At 39.9% G+C, this 17,303-nt stretch overlaps 2 protein-coding genes across 2 annotated transcripts in view; both read left to right on the plus strand.

Annotated features, from left to right (window-relative positions):
- The window catches only part of LOC117514907 (mucin-2-like), a 107,120-nt gene that overhangs the window by 42,759 nt on the left and 47,058 nt on the right, over nucleotides 1-17,303 (plus strand). The window contains 5 exon segments of the mRNA XM_034175478.1: nucleotides 48-274; nucleotides 10,119-10,241; nucleotides 10,355-10,453; nucleotides 10,572-10,699; nucleotides 11,219-11,425. Of these exon segments, the coding sequence (XP_034031369.1) occupies nucleotides 48-274; nucleotides 10,119-10,241; nucleotides 10,355-10,453; nucleotides 10,572-10,699; nucleotides 11,219-11,425 (784 nt within the window).
- On the plus strand, nucleotides 211-11,563 carry LOC117515668 (intestinal mucin-like protein). The gene is given in 20 exon segments (XM_034176331.1): nucleotides 211-269; nucleotides 558-732; nucleotides 838-1,085; nucleotides 1,205-1,388; nucleotides 1,477-1,687; nucleotides 1,798-1,973; nucleotides 2,134-2,203; nucleotides 2,642-2,742; nucleotides 2,843-2,874; nucleotides 2,972-3,149; nucleotides 3,240-3,344; nucleotides 3,435-3,475; nucleotides 10,119-10,241; nucleotides 10,355-10,453; nucleotides 10,572-10,650; nucleotides 10,653-10,699; nucleotides 10,835-10,883; nucleotides 10,963-11,055; nucleotides 11,058-11,076; nucleotides 11,219-11,563. Coding segments are annotated over 20 exon segments (2,292 nt in total). The 5' UTR covers nucleotides 211-218; the 3' UTR covers nucleotides 11,430-11,563.

The following is a 17,303-nucleotide window of genomic DNA, read 5'->3' on the forward strand; positions in this document are numbered from 1 at the left end:
ACCACAACCCCTACTATGACCACACTGCCTACTACAACACCTACAAGCCAACCACAACCTCTACTATGACTACCCTGCCTACTACAACACCTACAAGGCCAACCACAACCCCTACTACAACCACACTGCCTACTACAACACCTACAAGGCCAACTACAACAACTACAAGGCCAACCACAACACCTACAAGGCCAACCACAACCCCTACAACAACCACTATGCCTACCACTACACCTTCTGTGACTGGCTGCCCTATATGGAATGTAGGGGTAAGGTTTGTTATTTCATTTTAAATTCATTCATGTGTTTCATAACACTTAAAAATGTTATACTTGAAAAGCAATTGTTTGAAAAAGATTTTTAAATATGGTGTTTTAAATGGCATATTCAAACATGTATTCTTACCATTATATAATGCTTTTAATCAAGTTGTTCTTTATATTATATATGCCATTTGTCTGTTTTTTTTCTAAAGTTAAATGTTCATTGAATATAAGATTTTTTTATAATATCTGAAAATATAATTGATGCCTCTATCACTGTTGCTTTTACAATAGCCAAATGAGACATTTGTATTGTGCAACTGCACCATGGCCAGGTGCATTGAAGACAATATAATTGAAATAATACCATATGAATGCCCGACCATTGAACCGATCACTTGCACAAATGGAAGAAATCCTATTCTTGTGAAGGATAAGAATGGATGTTGTGATATTTATGCTTGTGACTGTAAGTTTAATTGCATTTTCAGTACATACTGACTGACTCTATAGTTAGCATCTTGTCTTATTAAATTTATTTTGGGTGACAGTTTATGGTACCTTTTTTTAACAGGTGAATGTACAGGATGGGGAGATCCCCATTATGTCACATTTGATGGATTATACTACACTTACCAAGGAAACTGCACTTATGTCTTAATGGAAGAGACTAAGCCAAAGCACCACTTAAAAATCTATATTGATAATGTGATTTGTGATCCCAGTGAACCTGTGTCTTGTCCTCGATCTATAATTGTATCATATGGGTCACAAGTTATTACTCTCAAGAATCATAACCTCATCGGAGCAGCTCAGTTAGAGGTACCATGCATTTCTTTATATTCAGCAGATAAAGAAGGCAGCATTGTTACTGTGAGATACACTATTAGTGGTTAATTCTTGCCCTTTTGTCATATGGTGTACTTATTTTTCCACATTAGGCTATCAAGGATGGGAAACCCCTGAAACTACCTTATGTACAAGGTGGTGTGAAGGTTGAGACTGCTGTGCTACAAATTGTTTTGGAAATCCCTTTACTAGAAGTAATTGTTTCATTTGGAGTTACTGGGTTCCGTGTATTCCTTCCATTTAAATACTTTGGTAACAACACACAGGGTCATTGCGGTAAGGAAATCTATGTTCTTTGACCATAGCAACAATTTTGGTTTGAAAGTGGTTAGCAATGTAAACTATTATGTGCCTTTATTCACAGGAACATGCAATAACAACCAGACTAATGACTGCATGTTGCCTGGTGGCCATTATATACAGGACTGTGCAGTGATGGCTGACTATTGGCTTGCAAAAGACATTTACCAGCCCACTTGTCAAATCCCCCCAGTATTCCCCACCAATACACCTACACCTTCACCAACACTAATTCCATGCAAACCAGAATCCATATGTGAATTGCTAAAGGGCAGGTATGCACTTTCTTTCCTTTGTATTGGTTTACATACATTTTTGTAAAGCAGCATTGTTGAGCATCATGCTTGTTGTCACTAATTTAAAAGGATTTCTGTTTTCTTTCCAGTGTCTTTTCAGAATGCCATAAGTTTGTTTCTCCTGACAAATACTTTGAAGCTTGCGTTTTTGATAGCTGCCATGTTGAAAATCCAGCAGTGATGTGCACAAGCTTGCAAACCTACGCTGCTACTTGTGCTCAAGTTGGGGTTTGCCTGCACTGGAGGAACCACACCACATTGTGTCGTAAGCCACACTACTTTGCTGTTAATGTTGGAATGAGAAACGGCAATTCTGTTTTTTTACTTTGGTTGGATACAGTTTGCAGTACAAATGGTAGAGTTTAGTGGGTAAATACTATGTATTTCAAAAGAAAAGTATTTTACCAACTCTTGTTTTCCAACAGCCAGTAACTGCCCACCACACAAAGTTTACAAGCCATGTGGTCCTGCAGAACAACCAACCTGTGAAGACAAGTAGGTTTCATCAACACACTCACTCACTCACTCATCTTCGACCGCTTACTCCAATTAAGGGTCACGGGGAGCTGGAGCCTATTCCAGCAGTCATAGGGCATGAGGTGGGTTACACCCCAGACAGGACACCAGTCTCTCATCAAAACAAATCGATTGAATTTATAGATTGCTATGCATATTCTTATATGTGCTTGTGAGGTACTGCATGGTCAGTGGATGCTGGATAGATTTATTTAATCTGCATGATTTGCCAAAATTTTTAATTCAGTATGTAGTTAAGTGTAGCAATTTGCATATCTGGGTGGGGAGGGGGGCTATGTGTTATTCCATGTTGTTATCCTTTTAAACAGTCTAGTATATAGTGCGTCTTTTCATTTATTCAATAAAAAGATTGAAGAAAAAAGTAGAAGTACTAAAACTGGCTTTTGAATACTACAGTCCCAATGAACCCACCCTGAACTTTACCACTGAGGGCTGCTTTTGTCCTGATGGAACGAAGCTCTTCAATGAAGAATCTGACATATGTGTTGATAAATGTGGTAAGTTTGACATATTTCTTCAGAGCACATGATGACTCAGATTATATCTCGGTCATAAAATCTTAAAAACAAACAAAAAATGCCTGCTGTGCTCCAACAGGATGTCTTGATCCTGATGGCATCCCTCGTGAGGTAAGCCAAATCTGATTAAACATCATCATTATCTCAACCTGTTGTTTGTGTGATTGAAGAGACAAATAACTTCTCACTGTGCTCCCCCCCTCCTCAGTTTAATGAGCAATTTCAGTACAAATGCCAAAACTGCATCTGTGAAGAGTCCACTAAGGCTATCACATGCAAGCCCAAGGATTGCCCATTAATACCATTGCTAAACTGCACTGGTCCAGGATTTATAATTGTCAACCAAACCAGTCCATCGGATCCGTGCTGTTACACCTATGTCTGCAGTAAGACTGTTGGCTAGATGCAATTTATTGATGGTGATTTTTTTTAACATGCCTTTATACACTTCTATTACTGCATTATCATCTCCACAGAATGTCAAAGCAGCACTTGTCCAGCCATTGACATGAACTGTCCAGTGGGATTTAAGCCAAAACTGAATGTTCCTGTTGGACAGTGCTGTCCAGAACTTGTTTGCGGTACATTTTTATATTCATGTTGTAATACATAATGGTAAGATTGACATTCTGAATTTCCATTGACGGGGATGGTGTACCACTTTTTTTCAGAGCCAAAAAGAGTTTGTGTCCACAAAAACACAGAATATGAGGTAAATATAAATTGGAGCTGTATGGCTTCCTAAAGTGTATCTATCCTTCTACAACTATAAATGTCTTGTTCCTTTTAAACTGCTGTGCCGGCCTCAGTTGAATTTTTAACATTTAGTTTTTGCTTTTGGCAATTTGGAAACTTTAATTATGTCTTTTTTAGCAAAACCAAGGAGGTACTGTCTGTCAATTGGTCTGCCTAAATGTTTGTCTGTGTGTTTGTTTGTCATTCACTACTGGTGAATTCACTACTGGGCCTCTAATGGTGGTTGGCTCTCACTGCAGTATTGTATCACTTCCTGTTCCGGAGCACAGCGGTGTTTTGCTGTATCTGTTAGCTGTTTAATCTGCGCAGTTAGATTGACCTAGATAACTAGATAACGATTTGTTTCACAGTGTAATCTTCACGTGCCTTAACTAAAGCACTCCCTCTGCTGAATCACCTCTAAATTATTTACACATTATTCACTTTGTGTGTTTTTAGGAATCCGCTAGCTTTGCGCAGCTACTAGCTCTTAGCCAATTTAGCATGGCGGCTTCTCCTATCTCTCCCGCACTTTTCTGCTCTGGGTGTGAAATGTTTAGTTATTCCTCGGCCTCCTTTAGCAGTAATGGTACTTGTAATACGTGTAGCTTATTCGTAGCTTTGGAGGCCAGGCTGGGCGAATTAGAGACTCGGCTCCGCACCATGGAAAATTCTACAGCTAGCCAGGCCCCTGTAGTCAGTGCGGACCAAGGTAGCTTAGCCGCCGTTAGTTCCCTTCCAGCAGATCCCGAGCAGCCGGGAAAGCAGGCCGACTGGGTGACTGTGAGGAGGAGCGTAGCCCTAAACAGAAGCCCCGTGTACACCGCCAACCCGTTCAGATTTCCAACCGTTTTTCCCCACTCGGTGACACACCCACCGAGGATCAAACTCTGGTTATTGGCGACTCTGTTTTGAGAAATGTGAAGTTAGCGACACCAGCAACCATAGTCAATTGTCTTCCGGGGGCCAGAGCAGGCGACATTGAAGGAAATTTGAAACTGCTGGCTAAGGCTAAGCGTAAATTTGGTAAGATTGTAATTCATGTCGGCAGTAATGACACCCCGGTTACGCCAATCGGAGGTCACTAAAATTAACATTGAATCGGTGTGTAACTTTGCAAAAACAATGTCGGACTCTGTAGTTTTCTCTGGGCCCCTCCCCAATCGGACCGGGAGTGACATGTTTAGCCGCATGTTCTCCTTGAATTGCTGGCTGTCTGAGTGGTGTCCAAAAAATGAGGTGGGCTTCATAGATAATTGGCAAAGCTTCTGGGGAAAACCTGGTCTTGTTAGGAGAGACGGCATCCATCCCACTTTGGATGGAGCAGCTCTCATTTCTAGAAATCTGGCCAATTTTCTTAAATCCTCCAAACCGTGACTATCCAGGGTTGGGACCAGGAAGCAGAGTTGTAGTCTTACACACCTCTCTGCAGCTTCTCTCCCCCTGCCATCCCCTCATTACCCCATCCCCGTAGAGACGGTGCCTGCTCCCAGACCACCAACAACCAGTAAAAATCTATTTAAGCATTAAAAATTCAAAAAGAAAAAATAATATAGCACCTTCAACTGCACCACAGACTAAAACAGTTAAATGTGGTCTATTACAGAAACCTGGTTACAGCAGGATGAATATGTTAGTTTAAATGAGTCAACACCCCCGAGTCACACTAACTGCCAGAACACTCGTAGCATGGGCCGAGGCGGAGGATTAGCAGCAATCTTCCATTCCAGCTTAATAGTAAGTCCCTTCGGCTGCTCCCTTGTTTGCACTCGGGGTCGCCACAGCAAATCCAATCTGCATGTTGATTTGGCACAGGTTTTACGCCGGATGCCCTTCCTGACGCAACTCCACATTACATGGAGAAATGTGGCAGGGGTGGGATTTGAACCCAGAACCTTCCGAACTGAAACCAAGCGCATTAACCACTTGTCCACCACCCCTGCCCAGACAGAGCTTTAATTCATTTGAAAGCTTGACTCTTAGTCTTGTCCATCCAAATTGGAAGTCCCAAAAACCAGTTTTATTTGTTATTATCTATCGTCCACCTGGTCGTTACTGTGAGTTTCTCTGTGAATTTTCAGACCTTTTGTCTGACTTAGTGCTTAGCTCAGATAAGATAATTATAGTGGGCAATTTTAACATCCACACAGATGCTGAGAATGACAGCCTCAGAAGTGCCTGACTCCGTGGTATAACTCACAAACTCGCAGCTTAAAGCAGATAACCCGTAAGTTGGAGAGGAAATGGCGTCTCACTAATTTAGAAGATCTTCACTTAGCCTGGAAAAAGAGTCTGTTGCTCTATAAAAAAAGCCCTCTGTAAAGCTAGGACATCTTACTACTCATCACTAATTGAAGAAAATAAGAACAACCCCAGGTTTCTTTTCAGCACTGTAGCCAGGCTGACAAAGAGTCAGAGCTCTATTGAGCCGAGTATTCCTTTAACTTTAACTAGTAATGACTTCATGACTTCTTTGCTAATAAATTTTAACTATTAGAGAAAAAATTACTCATAACCATCCCAAAGACATATCGTTATCTTTGGCTGCTTTCAGTAATGCCGGTATTTGGTTAGACTCTTTCTCTCCGATTGTTCTGTCTGAGTTATTTTCATTAGTTACTTCCTCCAAACCATCAACATGTCTATTAGACCCCATTCCTACCAGGCTGCTCAAGGAAGCCCTACCATTAATTAATGCTTCGATCTTAAATATGATCAATCTATCTTTATTAGTTGGCTATGTACCACAGGCTTTAAGGTGGCAGTAATTAAACCATTACTTAAAAAGCCATCACTTGACCCAGCTATCTTAGCTAATTATAGGCCAATCTCCAACCTTCCTTTTCTCTCAAAAATTCTTGAAAGGGTAGTTGTAAAACAGCTAACTGATCATCTGCAGAGGAATGGTCTATTTGAAGAGTTTCAGTCAGGTTTTACAATTCATCATAGTACAGAAACAGCATTAGTGAAGGTTACAAATGATCTTCTTATGGCCTCAGACAGTGGACTCATCTCTGTGCTTGTTCTGTTAGACCTCAGTGCTGCTTTTGATACTGTTGACCATAAAATTTTATTACAGAGATTAGAGCATGCCATAGGTATTAAAGGCACTGCGCTGCGGTGGTTTGAATCATATTTATCTAATAGATTACAATTTGTTCATGTAAATGGGAATCTTCTTCACAGACTAAGGTTAATTATGGAGTTCCACAAGGTTCTGTGCTAGGACCAATTTTATTCACTTTATACATGTTTCCCTTAGGCAGTATTATTAGACAGCATTGCTTAAATTTTCATTGTTACGCAGATGATACCCAGCTTTATCTATCCGTGAAGCCAGAGGACACACACCAATTAGCTAAACTGCAGGATTGTCTTACAGACATAAAGACATGGATGACCTCTAATTTGCTGCTTTTAAACTCAGATAAAACTGAAGTTATTGTACTTGGCCCCACAAATCTTAGAAACATGGTGGAACATGGTTGATCAGGATATGTCATTCAATGCGCATATTAAACAAATATGTAGGACTGCTTTTTTGCATTTGTGCAATATCTCTAAAATTAGAAAGGTCTTGTCTCAGAGTGATGCTGAAAAACTAATTCATGCATTTATTTCCTCTAGGCTGGACTATTGTAATTCATTATTATCAGGTTGTCCTAAAAGTTCCCTGAAAAGCCTTCAGTTAATTCAAAATGCTGCAGCTAGAGTACTGACAGGGACTAGAAGGAGAGAGCATATCTCACCCATATTGGCCTCTCTTCATTGGCTTCCTGTTAATTCTAGAATAGAATTTAAATTCTTCTTCTTACTTATAAGGTTTTGAATAATCAGGTCCCATCTTATCTTAGGGACCTCATAGTACCATATCACCCCAATAGAGCGCTTCGCTCTCAGACTGCAGGCTTACTTGTAGTTCCTAGGGTTTGTAAGAGTAGAATGGGAGGCAGAGCCTTCAGCTTTCAGGCTCCTCTCCTGTGGAACCAGCTCCCAATTCAGATCAGGGAGACAGACACCCTCTCTACTTTTAAAATTAGGCTTAAAACTTTCCTTTTTGCTAACCTGAACCATCCCTTAGTTATGCTGCTATAGACTTAGACTGCTGGGGGGTTCCCATGATGCACTGAGTGTTTCTTTCTCTTTTTGCTCTGTATGCACCACTCTGCATTTAATCATTAGTGATTGATCTCTGCTCCCCTCCACAGCATGTCTTTTTCCTGGTTCTCTCCCTCAGCCCCAACCAGTCCCAGCAGAAGACTGCCCCTCCCTGAGCCTGGTTCTGCTGGAGGTTTCTTCCTGTTAAAGGGAGTTTTTCCTTCCCACTGTCGCCAGGGGTCGTTTTGACCGTTGGGGTTTTTCCGTAATTATTGTATGGCCTTGCCTTACAATATAAAGCGCCTTGGGGCAACTATTTGTTGTGATTTGGCGCTATATAAATAAAATTGATTTGATTTGATTTGATTCACTCAGTTACATAGACATTCAGCGGGATATCTCCAAATGACATGAATTGATGTCAATGAAATTTGGTGGCGAGGTAGGCCTTAGATCTGAGAAGAGTTTATTAAATGTTGGTATGGATTTGGATGAACAGGTGGATGTTGCCTTTGGTTGTTGAGCTTTGATATAGAAAAGGACATCAGCATTTTTCAGTAATGATCAATGAGAAGGTACGGGCAGGACATTGTCTCATGTGATTGCTACATTTGCCTCCCAACAAGAAGGCCCCCAGTTCTAGGTCACCTGTGCCCCATTCTCCTTGTACATCAAGACATTGATGTCATAAAAGGAATCTAGAAGGAAGGAAAGGGAGAAACTTAAAGAAATTCATTTTGGTGGAAAAGAACAGCTTTGGTCAATGAAACCTTCATTAAATGTTAGTGCAGACCTGGACAAAGAAGTGGATTTTGCCTTTGAGCTTTGCCCTTGTTTTCTTGGGATTATGAACAGAGTAAAGCATGGTTTTGTCAGCGGGTATTACGTAGACCGAAGTTCGCGGTAGTTCTGGCTGTTTTCGCGGTGGAAAGGGGCGGAGCATTTCGCCAGCGTTTTGAAGCCGTACTAGCCGCAAATACGCGGATAAAACGCCGCTAAATCCGCCGAATAAAGCAGCGTTTTGACGCCGTAGCATCCGGCACACGTCAGGCAACGGGGGTTAATACCCAGTTCTATCCTTTACAATCGCAGGTTAAGACGCGCGTGAGAACGGCGGTGTTCTGCTGCCGCCGATAATGCCCTGTCTACCGCTGGATTTATCCAGGCAAATCCTGTGTTACTCCAGGAACCTTTGCATATAGGCACCGCCCCCGGAGTATAATAGGCTGAAGCCTCTGTCACTGCAGGGGGAGGGAGATCATACTCAGCCTTTTCTTCTCCTTCCTTTTTCCCCTCCTCAACGTGTTGCTCCGTCTCCACCACAGGGCTACCCTCTGCTTCTGAACCAGACCTCTTGGTAAGTCCTTGCCACTGCCAATTTCTTTTAGGAGGCATACTGGAGCTTCTCTGCAAAATATCTGGAGCTGGCCGCGAGTGAGAGGCCCGCATGCAGTGTGCTAGCGTTTTTATATTGACCGCCGCCTATCGGCTGTTTGGAACACCGTTAACTGGGAGGTGGCGTTTAGAATGGCGTACTGTCCGCTAGCGCCGCCGTTTTGTCTGCCTCTGTTGCCGGTTAAAACGCCCTTGAGGACACCGATGTGGGCTCTATCGCCATTTTACACATCGTTGATTAGGGATACAACGCCGGCCGCCAATTACAGCGGTGTAAATTGCGGCACTACAGGACGGGGCAGGATGAAACGGTGATTAAGAAGTATCAAACGCCGTTGTTCGCGTTGTCTCCGTCGTCACGCGAATTCTCTGGGAGCGCTCCCGGAATTATTCCACATGTTGAATAATTTTTTCAATGATTCCCAGTAAAGCCGGAACTAAGCCACGCCCCCTAGTGCCGACGTTAACAACGGCGTGTGATCCTTAAGACGGCCAAAAACTCTTCCGGGACGCTTCCGGGAGCTCTTACAGTCTATGTGTAAACGGGGTTTAAGAATTTCATTGTGTGGTATAACTGCCTATTTTTACTGTGCACATGACAATAAAAAAAAACTTTTACCTACTTTTTAACCCTAACCTTAACTTTTATCCTGAACCTGCTGTTGATCTTTGATGTTTTATCTCCATTAGTTTCATACAATATTCAGAACTGCTGATTAGTTCAGCAATTAGAATCAAAGATCAGTATCCACCTCTTCTGATTCCTCAGATACCTATTACAGGATCGAAGTATGATAGAGATATAGATAGACAAACAACAATGAATACATAACCTCTTTGGCAAGGCAGAAACATCAGCAATCATCACGAAAGATGATTGGTTAAGAACAAAGGTTAAAAATCAGAATCAAAGGTGAAGGTCGAAGCTCAATCATGGAGAAGAGATGCAAGCTCCATGCTGGAAGGTCTCAGATGGCCAAGTCTGTGACAAATCCAACACTTTCTAACTGCCATGACAACATCATGACACCTTTTTTAGAATTACATATCAAGTCTGGTATTGGTTTTAAATTCCATTTGCTGCACTTCTGAATGGTTTAAAGACATTTCCTCTTTGTATTTTCTAGCCTGGTGCTTCAGTTCCTGTGGTGGCATGTCAGGATTGTGTATGTACCCGAGAAGTGAATCCAAATGATGGCCTTTTCAAAATAGCTTGTGAATTCCAGCAATGTGATGAAAAATGTGCAACGGTAAGACAAATAATTAGTTAATTTTTTTCTATATCTATATGACACATGAAACTATTTTACCTTTGCAAATTGCAAATTTGGACTGTGGAACTTAACTCTTCCCTTTCTGTCAGGGATATGAATATGCCGAAATTGAGGAAGATGAATGTTGTGGGAAGTGTGTCCAGACCCACTGTATCGCCACTATTAATGGTACCAAACATCTCTTAGCAGTAAGTTGTACATCACTGATCATGCGATTTCATATGAAGTGAATGAATATGGAATATGGCAAGCCTTGTGTGATTACATTTACTTATATTTCTTTATGTTCATCTTTCTCCTTTCCAGCAAGGAGAATCTTGGGCACCACCTGGTAACAACTGTGAGCTTTACACTTGTATTAAGACCGATGGGATATTCACGGCTATAAGTCACACATTGTCTGTCCACCATTCCAGGAGGCCAACTGCCAACCTGTACGTATAAAAAAAAAAAAAAAATCAAGTTTTGTTTGTGCTTTTAAGGAAACTCATTACTTTCGTTTTCTGATGTTATGTCATGTTGGTTGATGATGCTTCAAGCAAAATACACCATTCCTTTTACTTCCACAGGGCACAATTCAGACAACTGCAAATGGTTGTTGCAAAATTTGTAAGTATGGCAGTGTGTTTTTAACTGTTGATTAAGTACAAATAAATGGCAATAAGGTAATAGGATATCTCTTCTGAAAGGTGTGGAGAGGAGAAGGCTTGCAAGCTACTACCTGCCAAAACTACCATCAGACACAATGGCTGTCCAATCTCTCCATGATGTAGATATGCCATATGTGAAGGATCTGCAACACCTTCACCAAGTAGGCAAAACTGCATTGACTAAATGTGAAATCATTTATTCCACTCCTTGAGACATATTAAACCCCACTGAAATGTTGAAATGTTTGGCAAAGTGTGTAAAAATATAAGGTTTAATGTACATTCTGTCCTTGCTAATTACAGATACTCTGAATTAGCAGCAGCTATGCAGCATTCTTGCTCGTGCTGCAGGGAATCACGCTCCAGCAATCGCACGGTTGACTTGCAATGCCTGAATGGAGACACAATTCCCTACACCTACATGTACGTGGAGGAGTGTACTTGCGGCCAGTCAGAGTGTACCACAGCTGCGATACGATCTGCTCGCAAGAGGCGAAGCTTCACACTTGTGTAACTGAAGACCTATAATCACACTAATGGATAAATTAGTGTAATATAGTCTCAGTTGTTATATCTGACTCTTACAAAGTAATTGCCAATGTAGGCAGTATATTTACCGATTCTATCAAATAAAATTCTGCAACTCTGTTCAGGACTCATGTTTCTTCCACTATTTTACTTGCCCTGTGACCCTTAATTATGCAGGTATAGAAAATGAATGAATGTTTTGCATGAGTCCACAATGCATTGTGACCAATTGATGTTTTAGGGCTTCACTTTTTAAAATCTTTATGAATATTTAAAATATGAATAAGAAGGAATAGAATAGAGCCTTATTGTATTGTACATATATACATAGAACAAAATTTGTTCCTCTGCATGTAAACCCATCCTAATTACAGTTAGACACAACCAACCACTAGGAGCAGTGGGCAGCCACAGTCTGGCACCCGGGGACCAACTCCAGATGTAGATGCTACCTTGGTCAGGGTCAGAGAATAGAGCAGACCCTAAATAAGCATGTTTTTGATTGTGGGAGGGAACTGGAGTGCCCGGAGGATGTATTTTGAAACATCTGCACATATTTCAAAGTCTTATGTGATAAACAAGATATGCTCCAATAATCAGTTCTGGAAGAAATAAAACCATGGATCAGTGTCTCAGTAGTAGCCATGGACAGGATAGTTCAAATCTACTCAGTATTACTGAAATGAAAAAGAGCAGTCTTCATCACCTGTCTGGGGTCATAAGCATCAGTGAAAAGCAATGCAATGCTAAGTAAGATTGACCAAGAGGTGGTGCATAATGAGAAAATTGCAGTGGACCTAGTACAGAACATTAAGGCACTCTGTACCTAACTGTAAGATTCTGATGTTGTGTTGTTGTAAGAAGACCTATGATTGTCCTGACAAATAGGATGGCAGCCATGAAATGTACCAGACATGCCAGAATAATTTTCAGTTCTCGCCAACAAAACGCAGTTATGACGTTTAAAGGCAGCACTAGATGCAACAACAGATGGTTGTTCATTATCCATCTGTGCCATGCCTATGGAAATGACAATTATCACAAGAACAGAAAATATTACTTAATCTTTGTACAAATCTGTAATAGGAACCAACTATTACCAGCGCCTTGTTACAGTTGCCACAAGGAGGACTCAAATGCAAAACAATGAACAGAATAAGACTCAAACCCGGTGAAAGAAATTTGTTATTACAAGGGGTCAAGGATGAATGACAGGTTTCCCATTTGCAGGGCAATCCACCTGCTCAGCTTTCCTGATGCTGAAGGAGCATGTTCGATCCAGTCGAGCCATTTGTTGTCTTAAATGCAGAAATTAATCAGAAGGGATGCTTAACTTATTTCCATTTTTAATTATGGTAGGAACAAATCTCAAGTAGACCATACTAAGTAGAGTGACATTGCTTGTGAAATGAAACAAAGCACAACAAAGTATTGTCAAACATATAGAGACAGAAATGTCACAGCCAAGCAATCATACACATATACAGTAGTGTTCAGAATAATATTAGTGCTATGTGACTAAAAAGATTAATCCAGGTTTTGAGTATATTTCTTATTGTTACATGGGAAACAAGGGTACAGTAGATTCCGTAGATTCTCACAAATCCAGACCAAGCATTCATGATATGCACACTCTTAAGTCTATGGACTTGGGCTATTATTAAAAAAAGTAGAAAAGGGGGTTGTTCACAATAATAGTAGTGTTGCATTCAGTCAGTGAGCTTGTCAATTTTGTGGAACAAACAGGTGTTAATCAGGTGTCCCCTATTTAAGGATGAAGCCAGCACTGTTGAACATGCTTTTCTCTTTGAAATCATGAGGAAATGGGACGTTCAAGACATGTTCAGAAGAACAGCATAGTTTGATTAAAAAGTGATTGGAGAGGGGAAAACGTATACGCAGGTGCAAAAAATTATAGGCTGTTCATCTACAATGATCTCCATTGCTTTAAAATGGACAAAAAAAACCAGACACATGGAAGAAAATGGAAAACAACCATCAAAATGGATAGAAGAATAACCAGAATGACAAAGGCTCCACCCATTGATCAGCTCCAGGATAATCAAAGACAGTCTGGAGTTATCTGTAAGTGCTGTGACAGTTAGAAGATGCCTGTGTGAAGCTAATTTATTTGCAAGAATCCCCAGCAAAGTCCCTCTGTTAAATAAAAGACATGTGCAGAAGAGGTTACAATTTGCTAAAGAACACATCAACTGGCCTAAAGAGAAATGGAGGAATATTTTGTGGACTGATGAGAGTAAAATTGTTCTTTTGGGTCCAAGAGCCGCAGACAGTTTGTGAGATGACCCCCAAACTCTGAATTCAAGCCACAGTTCACAGTGAAGACAGTGAAGCATGGTGGTGCAAGCATCATGATATGGGCATGTTTCTCCTACTATGGTGTTGGGCCTATATATTGCATACCAGGTATCATGGATCAGTTTGGATATGTCAAAATACTTGAAGAGGTCATGTTGTCTTATGCTGAAGAGGACATGCCCTTGAAATGGATGTTTCAACAAGAAAATGACCCCAATCACACTAGTAAACCAGCAAAATCTTGGTTCCAAACCAACAAAATTAATGCCTCGCAGATGTGAAGAAATCATGAAAAACTGTGGTTATACAACTAAATACTAGTTTAGTGATTCACAGGATTACTAAAAAGCAGTTTGAACATATAGTTTTGAGTTTGTAGCGTCAACAGCAGATGCTACTATTATTGTGAACACCCCCTTTTCTACTTTTTTTTTTTTTTACTTAATAGCCCATTTTCATAGCCTTAAGAGTGTGCATATCATGAATGCTTGGTCTTGTTGGATTTGTGAGAATCTACTGAATATACTGTTACCTTGTTTCCCATATAACAATAAGAATATACTCAAACCTGGATTAATGTTTTTACTCACATAGCAATACTATCATTCTGAGATTACGATGACTGATGGATCAAAGACTACGAAGAGGTGAAGAGCAGAGTCCAGTGACATGGACCAAACTTCTGAGTCAGAGTGTGTACTGATGTCCAGTCATTCATTACAGGAAGGCATTCCCAGTTTTTTGTCCAGTGGTGGTATCATAACCCATAGATTTCCAACAGTTCTCATGGAGAACCAGCATGTCTCAGTCCTGGAAGCATCTCATTTGACTGGATGGATGGCTGGATGGAAAGATACATGGATAGACGGATACCACATTTTTAAGACTAGAACACTGTGCTCGTATTTCAAGGTGAAATTCCTGTTGAAAGTGGCTTTTCATAGGATAAATATAATATAAAATATAGATCACAAGGACTTTTCAATCAAACTATCCACTAATGTGCAATACAGACCAGATGTGGAATCAAACTTAGTGTATTCATTGAGAGGTGACAGTTTGCACTTAACTGTCACAAATGAGGAGTGACTGAGGCACTTTTGTTTGAGATAATGCAAAATTTACACAGAATGGGCTTTTCAATATTAAATTCAAATGTCCACAAAAGCTACACTCAGGCATTAGTGAGTGCCAGTCTGCACCTCACTTTCAATATTGAGCGTGATTGGGGCACATTTGATAATGTAGAATGTATACTATACATAAATGGGGTTTTCAAGGTTAAATTTAATGGCCACAAATCTGTCAGTGATAAAGGGTTACCATCCTACATAACACTGTCAGCTATGAATGAGATATATTTTTTTTTTGACAGAGTTATGAAGTTTTAATATTTGTTCAATGTTAAAGATAGAGATTTTTGTCACTTTGACCTTTGACCTTGAAATTTAATCGTTCTTGCCTATCAGGATATGAATCCTCTGTAAAAAAAAAAAAAAAATCTTAACAATGTATGAAAAATTGGGCTTACAGGTTGTTCCACCAACAGACACACAAATGGGTGGCACCGCCACCAGCTTGGGGGGAGTCCCAAGCTGGCGGCGGCGCGACTACATGTTGCTGCAACTACCACACACTCACATCGCCTCAATCAGAAAATGGACTCTTTCAAGTTTAGTGCACATAAACAATGTCAAATGTATATAGTTGCCTAATTCTGATGTGTGCTATTATTACGGTAATACCTGTGGATTAATTGCTGTATCTGTCTGTGGCAATTTGAGTGTGGACGTAATCTTGTTGTTGTTGTTGTACTTGTAATGACAATGACATAAATCTCATCCATTGATCTATCCATCATCCATCCAAGCAACCTCCACCCAACTTTAATAATGGCGGTTAATTAACATCCATGGGTGCATAGATGAGTGCAAGCAGATTGCTACTCAAACAACATGGGGATTGGGCTGAAAATGGCATCTGTGCCATTGAAAACTTGCAGTGATACTTGCGCTATGTAAGATTTTGCCCATATGGTAAGTAGAAAAGCAAAGAAACCTTAAAGGTGACTTATAACTGTGTATGATTCAGAAAACATCTGTAATTGGCATACCAGTTACAGTGTTGGTGCCATCCTTCCTGCTTATATCAGGTAATTCCTCAGATAGCACATTACTGTGACACAAAAATCTAATGCATCAGATGTGTGTCACTGAATATGCTTTTTCAATTTCTACAATTTCACAATAGTCCTTAGGAAGGGAAAAGGCACACACAAAGCCATCATTACTGGCTTGATGATTTTGGCAAATATTGGTTCATTTATCATTCAGTGATTATGGATTTATTGGACTTGTACCGCGCATCTAGAAAGTATGCACAACTCTTCACTTTTTTCCATATTTTGTTATGTTACAGCCTTATTCCAAAATGGATGAAATTCAATTTTTTTTTCCCTCAAAATTCTACACACAACACCACATAATGACAATCTGAAAAAAGTTTTCTTGAGATTTTTGCAAATTTATTAAAATAAAAAAAAAAAACTAAGAAATCACATGTCGCACCCTTTGCTCAATACATTGTTGATGCACCTTTGGCAGCAAGTACAGCCTCAAGTCTTGTTGAATATGATGCCACAAGCTTTTTTCATGTTGTCATGATGGGGTGTTGTGATTAGAATTTTGAGAGAAAAAAAATGAATTTATTCTATTCTGGAATAAGGTTGTAACATGGAGGAACTGGCAAAATATGAATAAAACATTGTCAGTGAAGGCAACCAACTTTCACAATGACTGACAAACATACAGACCATTCATCGATGCTTCTGAACAGTAATAGTATAACCGAGATGATACATGGTTATGAAAGTCTGGAATTACAACCTTTTCAGTATACTGAGCATCATATACAGGATCTGGAATATGAGATAGATCCGGACAATCATTTCTAATAGTACAAGTCTGTACAAAAATTTTGGGAGTATCAAAGATTATTTAAACAATTTGGTAACCCTTCAGTATAATTGCCATAACGGAAACTTGGCTTGCAGAGGGTGATAATACAAACTTTGAGTTGGAGGGTTATGAATTCAATCATCTGAATAGAAAAAATAGAGGAGGAGGAGTGGCTTTGTATGTTGAGGAAAGGCTTAACTACAAAATTAAAGATCAAATGACTATGGCTGTGGAAAATCCTTTGGAATCTATCACAATCGAAATAGGTATGGAAAAATGTAAAAATATAATTATTAGCTGCATATAGAGCTCCGGGCTCTAAAATTGAAAAGTTTGAAAATTGGACAGAGAAGTCTTTTCACAGATGTGTAATAAGTGAGTATTTGTCTGTGGAGATATAAACATTGATCTCTGCAACCCGTATCAACATAAAGTAACTGAGGATTTCATTAATACTATGTACAGTCTAAATTTATATCCAAAAATTACTAGGCCTTCAAGAATAGCTCCACATTCAGCTACTCTCATTGATAATACACTTACAAATGATATTGATACCAAAACAGTGGCTTATTAATCAATGA

Source organism: Thalassophryne amazonica, chromosome 8 (genome assembly GCF_902500255.1).
Source record: "Thalassophryne amazonica chromosome 8, fThaAma1.1, whole genome shotgun sequence".
In the NCBI taxonomy this organism is placed as follows: domain Eukaryota; kingdom Metazoa; phylum Chordata; class Actinopteri; order Batrachoidiformes; family Batrachoididae; genus Thalassophryne; species Thalassophryne amazonica.